General features: G+C 43.4%; 1 protein-coding gene across 17 annotated transcripts in view; it reads right to left on the bottom strand.

The window, feature by feature from the left end:
* Positions 1 to 4864: 4864 nt before the first annotated feature.
* Positions 4865 to 11402, bottom strand: part of CNBD2 (cyclic nucleotide binding domain containing 2) — a 62778-nt gene continuing 56240 nt past the window's right edge. For all 17 annotated transcript variants that reach the window (XM_081560044.1, XM_081560039.1, XM_081560033.1 and 14 more), the window contains one exon: positions 4865 to 5211. In XM_081560044.1, coding sequence (XP_081416170.1) covers positions 4890 to 5211 — 322 coding nt within the window. In that variant the 3' untranslated portion in view covers positions 4865 to 4889. The remainder of the gene's footprint in view (positions 5212 to 11402) is intronic.

Below are 11402 nucleotides of genomic sequence, written 5' to 3'. Positions count from 1 at the left end.
TATGCAGTCTCTAATTGCTCTCATCAAAATCAGTTCTGCAATCCTCACAAAAGACTGCATTGGCAGGTGCATAAAGTCTTTGACCATACTAATATTACCACTCATTCAGATCCTCCAATTATATGGCATGGTAGTAGCATGTCACCCCCCCTTCCCACAATTGGATCAAGAAAGAGGGCAAAGAGAGATTTGGAGATTGACTTTAAGTCTAAAAAAATTCCAAATTCGGGATGGATGTTATTCTGATAAAACTAATTATTCATTGACATTTAATACCAGAACAAACTGGACATTTTACATTCAGGCTTGTGTGAGAGATCCTTCCGTGCCCTTGAAAGGAACAATTTCTACCAATGAAAGTGTACAAAAACTTTCTTGCCAGGATTGCACATTATATATTTGCTTAAATTCTTCACTTTATAATTCTAATCACTCACTTGTTATATTAAGAAGGAGATTGCGAATATGGCTTCCAGTAAATCAAACCAGACATTGGGAAGGCTCCCCTGAAACACATGCTCTTTTAAAGGTTATAAAGAAAGTACTACCACATTGCAAAAGGTTTATTGGACTCCTTGTAACAGCTATTGTGGGAATTATTGCTATAGCCACAGCCGCAGCAGTAGTCAGGGTGGCACAGCATCAAACTATACAAATGACTACCTTTGTACAGTAGCAGGTACCAACTTAGCAGCAGCAGCGCCAGAACGCAAGTTAAGACCAAGAAATTAATGACCGATTCATTGATTTAGAAAATCCAGTTCTCCTAGTAGGGGACGAAGTGCAAAATTTAAAATTACAGATTCATTTTAAGTGTGATTGAAATATCTCTTCATTTTGTGTCACACCTCATAAGTATAATCAAAGTGCATATACTTGGGATCAATTATCTAAACATTTGAGAGGACACATTCGTAATAATCTGTCCTTAGATATTTCCCAATTACAGGCTATTTCTAATATGCAGAATGTTCACTTACAATTACTTCCAGAAACTGATTTATTTAAAGAAATTGAGGACAGCTTACATAAACTTAACCCCATAATGTGGATTAAAACTTTAGGAGGAGTATTACTTGGTACTACAATGTTCAAGCTGGTTTTAGAAAAGGCAGAGGAACCAGAGATCAAATTGCCAACATCTGCTGGATCATCGAAAAAGCAAGAGAGTTCCAGAAAAACATCTATTTCTGCTTTATTGACTATGCCAAAGCCTTTGACTGTGTGGATCACAATAAACTGTGGAAAATTCTGAAAGAGATGGGAATACCAGACCATCTGACCTGCCTCTTGAGAAACCTGTATGCTGGTCAGGAAGCAACAGTTAGAACTGGACATGGAACAACAGACTGGTTCCAAATAGGAAAAGGAGCACGTCAAGGCTGTATATTGTCACCCTGCTTATTTAACTTATATGCAGAGTACATCATAAGAAACGCTGGCTGGGCTGGAAGAAGCACAAGCTGGAATCAAGAGTGCTGGGAGAAGTATCAGTAACCTCAGATATGCAGATACCACCACCCTTATGGCAGAAGTGAAGAAGAACTAGAGCCTCTTGATGAAAGTGAAAGAGGAGAGCGAAAAAGTTGGCTTAAAGATCAACATTCAGAAAACTAAGATCATGGCATCTGGTCCCATCACTTCATGGCAAATAGATGGGGAAACAGTGGAAACAGAGACTTTATTTTGGGGGGCTCCAAAATCACTGCAGATGGTGACTGCAGCCATGAAATTAAAAGACGCTTACTCCTTGGAAGGAAAGTTATGACCAACCTAGACACATATTAAAAAGCAGAGACATTACTTTGCCAACAAAAGTCCGTCTAGTCAAGGCTATGGTTTTTCCAGTAGTCATGTATGGATGTGAAAGTTGGACTATAAAGAAAGCTGAGCACCGAAGAATTGATGCTTTTGAACTGTGGTGTTGGAGAAGACTCTTGAGAGTCCCTTGGACTGCAAGGAGATCCAACCAGTCCATCCTAAAGGAGATCAGTCCTGTGTGTTCATTGGAAGGACTGATGTTGAAGCTGAAACTCCCAATACTTTGGCCACCTGATGCAAAGAACTGACTCATTTGAAAAGACCCTGATGCTGGGAAAGATTGAAGGCAAGAGGAGAAGGGGATGACTTAGGATGAGATGGTTGGATGGCATCACTGACTCAATGCACATGAGTTTGGGTAGGCTCCGGGAGTTGGTGATGGACAGGGAGGCCTGGTGTGCTACGGCTCATGGGGTCGCAAAGAGTCAGACACAATTGAGCGACTGAACAGAACTGATAATATCAGGATGTACATTTTTAACTCTTTTGTGTCTAGTCCTCAGATGCACGAGAGAAACCATCCGAGAATCGATGAAGAAAAAAGTTGCTCAGACAGCATATCTACTCCTGCAAAAAAGAGAAGGGGAAGATGTAGTGGGAATTCCTAATAATGTACTTTCACAGCCTTGAGAAATTTCACAGAAATAGCACCTAGAAAAACAGCATATATTAAGAAACCACGTTGATGATTGTTTTTCATGTTTTTCTTAGAATAATAGCCTTGCTACAAACCCCAAGGCCAGACCCAGAAGGGAGTATGACTGGGATCATGAAAGCATGGACCTTGGAACACGGGGTCGGCATTAGCTATGAACACTGCCTACGCACTTGCTGATTGTTCCCGAGACTATCCCAGAAGGGAGTGGCCTGGGGTAAAAACAAAGAGATCTGGACTATGTCAATGTAGTGTCTTGGGAAAGATAGAGCAAAGAAAGTTTTGTAGTCTGCAGTTAGGAATAAAAGCTGGACTCAGAGTGGACTCTGCACCTCAGTCCAGTAGAGGCTGCAGGTCCCCTGACCCATTGCAGCAGATTTCGTGTTCTGTCTTCATTCTGGTCGCTCGATCCCAGACCATTCAGGCAACACTCTGGCAGGTCTCGGTTGTGGCACATGGGATCTTTAGTTTCGGCATGCAAACTGTTAGTTGTGGCATGTGGGATCTAGTTCCCTGGTCAGGGATAGAACCCAGGCCCCCTGCATTGGGAGCATGGAGTCTTAGCCACTGGACCACCAGGGAAGTCCACCTACTCCTCGTTCTTTGCTGTGTAACACGAAAACAGTTTTCTTTTAAATTCAACACACAAAATTATAATGTCGAGTACGCTTTTCAAACTCCACTCACCTCTCGTTCACTGGTGAAAACCATCCATCTTGTCCAACATGCTCATTTTGCCACTGGGGAAATCGGGCTGCAGGTGACGGACTCAAGGTGCTTACCGGGATCCCATGAGACAAGCAGAAGCAGGCTCTCTAGAGTTCAGTGTCTGGGTGTTCCTCAGAGTCTGCTCCTTTGCAAGGGTGGTATAGGTGAGTGCGTGGGTACTGGGTGGGGGAGGGCTTCTGTCTTCTACCAGGCTGGGCTCTTGTGCTGCCATGGCCTCTTCCAGGCCCCTTGGGGCTCTCAAAGCTAAACCATGGGGTTTCCCAAGGGAGAGAGATGACTAGGTCCTGGGTCTGTGATACCAAGACTGGAGGGGGACAGGAGCCCTGAGTTCTAGGCCCAGCACTACCAAGTAAAGCTGGCCCAGATCAGTGACTGGCAGCTTCCAGGACCTGCCAGAGGGACCAAGGAGCCCTCCTTAAGTCCCACCGAGCACCTCCTTGTCTCTGGTCTGCGTCCTCCCTCTCAGGCTGCTGACTCCTCATCCTTCACCCAGGATGCCAGCTCCTGTCATGCTGCCCATCTGTCTTGGGCTCCTTGTATCTGTCTTGGGCTCCTTGTATCTGCCCCCACGGTCATGCCTCACTCCAGGCTCTGGCAACACCCTGTCAGTCTGACAGAGCTAGCTGCTCGACAAGCTATTGGCAGACTGGCAGCCTGTGGGCCCAACACAGCCTCCGTATGTGTTTTGTTTGCCCAACACAGTATTTCAAGAACAATCTGAATTCACTGCTCACATTTGAAAACCAGTACAAGGGGGGCGGGTGGCAGAGGATGAAATGTTTAGATAGCATCACCGACTCAATGGACATGAGTTTGAGCAAACTCTGGGAGACAGTGGAGGATGGAGGAGCCTGGTGTGCTGCAGTCCATGGCATCTTATTGAACATGACTTAGTGACGGAACAACAGGAATCATCTAAACCATTGGATTTCTGGGTTTTCCTGAAAAGAATCTAAAGCTTGGCCGTATTGCATCCACATTATTTCTTGGCATGGCTTCAACTGATTGGAGCTACCGAGCAGCTGCTCCACTGGCATGGGGAATGTGCACGCCAGTCCCCACCATTCCCCGTGACCTCCCCAGGCCTTCTGCTATATATCTATCTCTTTAATCTCAGCCACACCACAAAGCCTACCATCTTGACTTTCCTGTTGGCTCCAGGGGTCTTGGTGAATAAAATCCTCTACCTTGCCATACTTGTACCACTTCTTTTAATCCTCAACAGCCATTAAGTAGCAGACCTAGGATCTTAGCCCAAGTCACAAGACTCCAGTCAAATGCTTTAGCAAGATGGCTGTCATAGAACGAATGCTCTATGGATCTTAGTTCCCTGACCTGGGATCAAACCCAGGCCCCCTGCAGTGGAAGCACCACCAGGGAAGTCCCCTTCAGACAACCTGTCTGGCCTTGCAAGACATTTGAGTTTGCAACCCTGTCTTTCCTCTGTGCCTCCCATCCATGTCATAAGACCCTCTCTCCCTGAGGCCACCCCCAGTGATTAACCCCCACACACCCAGCCTCCTGACCATCCCCTATTCAGCCCTACAAGTGTCAGGGGAGACAGTGCCCCCTAATACCTCTCCAGATCCATAGGTCCTCCCCAGGGACCCCCACTGTAAGCCCCACAACTCCCATGGTGGTTATTCAGGAAACATGGTGGTCAACCCAACATCTTTTATTGATTCTACATGAGGACCCCTGCATTCTTATACTGAGGCAGGAGCTCCTGGATTTTGTACCGGGGTGCTATAATGGCTTGGACAATCCTCAATGGGGGCAGGTATTTCTGGGGTGCCATAAAAATGGGATGACGACGATGTTTAGTCTTCTTGTCTAAGCTATACAGATCCAGCATCACAATTCTGGGGTTGTAGGTCCCTTTCTTCTTGGGCTGGATTGGAGTGAATGGGGGACACCAGCGAGGCTCTACCAGCAGCCGCACCAGGTCCTTCCGGAAGATATTCCAGCTGTTCTCCTTGAGGAACTTCTGGCACAGATCTTCATCGCTAAAGGTAAGGAACAGGTGTTGGAGATCCCACACCAGCGCCTCCCTGTCCCCCTGCCCCTCCAGTCCTGCCTCCTGCCACTCCTTCAGTCCCTAAACACGCTGAGCTCTGTCCCACCTCTGCGCCCTTTCCCAGACCCTTCTATCTGCCTCCTTTACCTTTCCATGCTTTCATCCCCTAGACTTGCACTACTACTCCATGCGGTGGCCATGACCCACATGTGGCCCCTGAGTACCTGAAGTGTGATGAATCTGAATCAGAGATGTGCTCTGAGTATAAAATACACACCAGATTTCAAAGACTTGACACCAAGAAAAGAATGCAGAGTATTTCAGTTATTTTTATGTTGATTACATGCTAAAATGATAATATTTTAGATATACTACATTCAATAAAATATATTATTAAAATTAATTTCACCCGTCTCTTTTTATTTCCTATAATGTGGCTACTGAAAATTTTAAATTATACCTGTGATCATTAGCCATCAGGGAAATATAAGCCAAAGCCATACAAGATACCACTTATGCCCACTGGGATGATGACATTTAAAGAGACAAATAATTATTAGTGTCAATGGAAAAGTGGAGATATTGCAATGACGGTTACAATACATTGCTGACAGGGATAGAAAATGATGCAGCGACTTGGAAATACAGCCTAGCAGTTCTTCAAAAGGTTAAACAGTTAACTTACGACCCAGCAATTCCACTCCTTGGTATATACCAAAGAGATATGACAATATATGCCCACATAAAAACTTGCACAAGAATGCTCCTAGAAGCATTATTCATAATAGCCAAAAAGTAGAAACAACCCAAATGTCCATCAACTGATGAATGGATAAATAAAGTATAATATGCACATGCACTGGAGTATTATTTGACAATAAAAAGGAATGAAATACTGATATTAGATTGGCCAAAAAGTTTGGGTTTCTCTGTAACATCGTATGGAAAAATTCCCGAATGAATTTTTGGCCAACCCAAAACTGGCTACAACACGAATGAACCTTGAAAACACTATGCGAAGAAGCCAGTCACATGTGCTGGGATGGCCAAAAAGTTCATCCCGGTTTTCCTACCAACCTACTACATGGTTCCATTTATAGGAAATGTCCAGATCGGGCAAATCTTTAGAGATAGAAAGTCAACTGGTAGCTGCCCTGGCTGGTCTTGGTGCCCTGTGTCTACTCTGCCCCCCTCCCTCTTAGTACATGAGGGTAAGGAAAGAGGTGGGCAATGGTGGATGCGCTCAGGACTCACTGGCTTATTTCCTCCTGAGACCACAGCAAGGGAAGGCCCATTTGACTTTCACTACCTCAGCTGTACTCTCACCTAAGGAGGCAAGCTTGGTAAATCACTAACACATTAGAGCATTCTTTCGGAAAATTGCATTGACCGGGACAAAATCAACTTTGATTCACAGAGATCAACTTAACACAAAATCTAGAGGTCAGAATGGGCTACAGGTTAGTCCTGAGACCTTAGGTCTCAGCAGTGCCAGTGTCAGCTCCTGCCAGCTCACGAGAGCAACTCCATGCTGAGTGACAACAGGCTGGTAGCCCAAAACTGGCCATGGGAGGAGTATGTGTACCATAGAAACTGGCCAAAACTTCCAGTCAGGTGACCTCCCACCTCCCAAAGAGCTGCTTGTTGAACGTTCCCCAGCATACCACTGGAGAGTCTCTACCTAAAGAGACCCACTAACTCCCAATTTCTCACATAATACATAACAATATCTAACTCTGCTTCGCACTCACCATGCACCAGGCACTTTATACTTGTTAACTCATCAGATCCTCATGACCACCCCATTTCACAAACGTGGAAACTAGGGCTCAATGAGGTTAAGGAACTCACCAAAACTTAAGAGGGGGCAAGCATGTGATCACAAATTCTTAGATCTTTTTGATGTTGTTGTTCCAGAGTAAAAGTTAAGACAGACAAGATTCCACGTCACCTCCTGATGCTGATGGTCACGTTGATTCTAGTCTAGTCTTTCACTAAAGGGGGCAGCTCTTCTAAAGCCCTCCACTTCATGCAGGGGTTCCATTTCCACCCTCTGCCTCACTGGAATTGCCACTGTCATCTGTCCCTGCAGGATGCCACACTTCAGCCCATGGTGCCCTCAGTTACTACCCCCATGCCACATCCTCCCGGCCATCCAGCGCTAGATCACACTCAGTGCTTTGGTTTTAGGCTGGGCCCTTGGGAGAGTTCCCTTTTTTCCTGCGAACTCAGCTGTTCATATTCTACATGTGCTCCTTGTGTCTGTAGGGGGACAGGCTTCAGATAATCTATCCCATAGCATCCATGGGACAGGTATCTCACCCATGGATTGTGCGATCTTCAGCATGTCACGTCCCCCTTTCCTGGGCCTCACAGTCCTCAATTAAAACATGGGGGATTTGAGCTAGATAATGGATATATTTTCCGCCTGCTTTAGCAGTCTAGAAAACCATGAGTTCGACAATTAATGAATAAGCCAGAATTCTGTCTGTCAGCATTGCAGACGACTGTAGCAGAGTGCTGACTGTGCAGCACAGAACGCTGAGGGCCCCAACATCTGCCATCCTCAAGTCTACGCAAGCCTTCTCTGAATTCCAATTCAACCAATGTTAACTGACACCCATCATATACCAGACATTCTGTGAGAAGCTAACGCTCCTTAAACCCTTTCTTTCCTCCTTAAATCTTTCCTTTCTCCCTTAAATCCTTTTTTGAGCAGATGGCTCTAAATAGCTATTTTCTACATTGATCAGGAATCAGAGAATTGGGGCATCGCTGAACTGCAAGGAACCATCAGTGTTTACCAACTTTTTTTTTTTTTCCGCAAAACTGCCCCCATTTTTATTATTCTTTTAAAACTTTTTATTTTGTGTTGGGGTATAGCTGATTAACCATGTGATGGTGGTTTCAAGTGAACAGCAAAGGAACTCAGCCATACATATACATGTAAAAACTGCCCCCAATCTGGATCACAGCTACATTATCACCTGTTCTTTTATTAATGCTTTTCTTAATTCCACTTAATTTCTTTTACTTAAATATTTACTTTGGCTTGGTTCAAAAGCAACAAGATTGTCTAATCAAGGGTTTAGTGAAGTAGTCCTGTTTTTCTAACTCATATTCAAATAAATATGTAGCTGTTTATAATCCATGTACCACCTAAAATCATCTTGTAAGCCTTCTGAGAAGATGTTCCATAATTTGGGGAAACTGTTCCACTCTAATTGTTTTGTTTTGCAAATTGGAGCCTGATGCCTAGAGGAGGGGAAGTGACTTGTCCAAGGTCATACAGATCCCATGTCAAATTCTTTCCTGTGCTTATTAGATACGGTTGAAGTAACTACAGATCTGCTTGCCTTCACCTCTTTCTCAACCACAGAATCACCACAACTGCTTACAAAACCATGTCTGATCACATCACCACCACAAGAAAAGAAAAAGGTGGGGGGATGCAAAATTATATCTGTATGGTTTCTCTTATGAAAGTTTGTGTGACTGAATGATAAATGCATATTTGGCACATATCTATGCAGTAAAAAAAAAAAATATATATATATATATATATATACTGAAAGGAAATACATAACATGCTAATTGGGATTGCAGGAGTAATGCAAACACTTTCAGTCTTCACCTTCTTAAATGTTCAGTCTTTTCCAGTTTTCCACAGTGAGTGGGCCTCATTCATCTTCTAACATTTATCAAGCACCTATCACATGCCAAGTACTATACAGGTGCTAGAGGTGAGAGTTGGATAAAGCCCAAACCCTGTCTTCAGGAGGCAATTAATCAAGTGGTGGGGAAAGAACTGTGCAGAAATTACACAGTTCTAAGGACTTCCCGAGCAGTCCAGTGTTAAGACTTCACCTTCCGATGCAGGGGGTGCAGGTTCAGTACCTGGTCAGGGAGAAAGAGCCCACGTGTCTCGCATTGTAAAAAATTCAATAAGGAGTTCAAAAATGGTGCACATTAAAGAAAGACAAGCAAACTACAAACCTCTAAACAGCTGTAATACAGCGTGGTGTGGCCACTGTGAGAGCTGTGGGACTATGAGCGAACAGAAAGGGGTGCCTAGCCCAGCTTTCTGGAGGAGATGAATCTTAAAGAATGAGAAGGTTATCCAAATAAAAGGCTGGAAGCAGGATTGAGGGATGGCGTTGCAGGCAGAAGGGCCTACGCTGGCAAAGGCAATGGTCTAGGAGACAATCTGCCTGGGTGGCCTGACTGCGTTAGAGACAGAACAAGCGCTGCAGGCAGTTGAAGGGTCAGACTATCAAGGGCTGTTTACGTGGCACTGAATCTGCACTGTATCCTACAGGCAGTGAGGTGCCACTGAAAGGAGGTGCCACTGAAAGGAGGTGCCACTGAAAGGCTTTAAATAGGAGTGTAACATGGCCAGATTTGAGTTTTAATAAAAGCACAGTGCAGGCTTCCTGGTAAGCTCAGCTGGCAAAGAATCTGCCTGTAATGCAGGACACCTCAGTTTGATTCCCCTGGGTCAGGAACATCCCCTGGAGAAGGGATAGGCTACCCACACCAGTGTTCTTGGGCTTCCCTGGTGCCTCAGATGGTAAGGAATCTATGCCTGCAATGCGTGAGACCTGGGTTTGATCCCTGGGTTAGGAAGATCCCCTGGAAGAGGGCATGGCAGCACATCCTAGTATTCTTGCCCAGAGAATCCCCATGGACAGAGAAGCCTGGAAGGCCACACTCCATGGGGTCGTAAAGAGTCGGATATGACTGAGAGACTAAGCACAGCACAGCACAAAAGCACAGGATGCAGAAATGATCCAGCACAAAGAAGATGGAGGTAGGAGACCAATGCTAAGGTGGCTGCAAGAGTCTAGGTTGGGGGTTCCAAAGGGGGGCTGGGGGGTGTCACCTAGGGAGGTGAATGAGATCCACTGGGCTGTGTGAAGAAAACAGTAGGACTTCATCTATATTTATCTTTGGCTTTTCTTTTTTTATTTAAATTTTCAGCCACATCATGCAGCTTGCAGGACCTTAGTTTCCTGACCAGGGATCAAGCCTGTGCCCTCAGCAGTGAAAGCACAGGGTCCTAACCACTGGACCACCAGGGAATTCCCTCTTTGTCTTATTCTTTTTAAAGATCTATGTTTGCATATTTATAATGTATAGGAGATATACAACACACGGCAGATACAATATAGATATAATAAGATAAAAAATAAATAAACATTATGTTATTCATATCACATATATATTCTAGGGAGTATACACTCAAACACTCTTTAGTAATAACACTGTAAAATCAAAACAGTTCTGTGACCAGTGATCAGGCAATAAATTAATTTTTATGTAAAAAATAGTGGGTTTTTTTCACGCTATTAAAGTGTTCACTTTAATGGAAAATTTCAAAACGAGGGAAATATAAACAGAAATCTTTTTATTAAATCTTTTAAGATAAATATTTTTAATTATAAAATAAATATATCATCATTACCAAACATTGAGAATAAAGGGCAAAACCCACTTGGAATGTTACTATCCTGACAACAACTTTAAAAAGTATATCATTTTTTCCCTTATTATAAAAGAAATGTAAAAAAAAAAAAAAAAGAAACATATACTCACTGCAGAAACAAACATCAGAGGAATATATAACTATAACCAGAAAGTCCCTTTTATGCCTGTCTTCCAGAAAGAATGACCATTACAAATTGGGCAATACTGCAGAATTATCATTTTTGCTCATTTTCCTTCTAGATTTTTCTCATGTTAGTGTTCTACAAAGGCCCTAGTCATAGTATATATACAACTTTGTACCCTGTCCTTTTCATGTAGCATTTTATCACTCATTTTACTTTCGCGTCTTCAAAAAAAGTTACTATTAAGGGAATGTACCACTGTTTTCTAAACTTTTCCCTTGGTGTGACACGTGTGGATGGGGGTGGTTGTTTTTCTATTATGAATATGGCAGCTACAAACATCTTAGTATCTTTCCCTATAATTTAGTTATATAGAGATAAATTCACAGGTAGACCATTGCTTCAAAGAGTAAAAACAGTTTTGGGCCCTTGAAACATTATTATCTAAAATTATTATCAAAAGGATTGAGCCAATTTAGAGGGTATCAGCAATTACCAGTTTCATTCTACCCTTGTCAGCACTAGATATTATCACTTTTTTTCTTTTACTAAAATAAGAGGTAAAAAATTG

The sequence above is a fragment of the Giraffa tippelskirchi genome, chromosome 13 (assembly GCF_054371585.1).
Source record: "Giraffa tippelskirchi isolate mGirTip1 chromosome 13, T2T-mGirTip1v1.2.pri, whole genome shotgun sequence".
NCBI lineage: Eukaryota > Metazoa > Chordata > Mammalia > Artiodactyla > Giraffidae > Giraffa > Giraffa tippelskirchi.
This window is presented reverse-complemented; position numbering and strand designations above follow the sequence as displayed.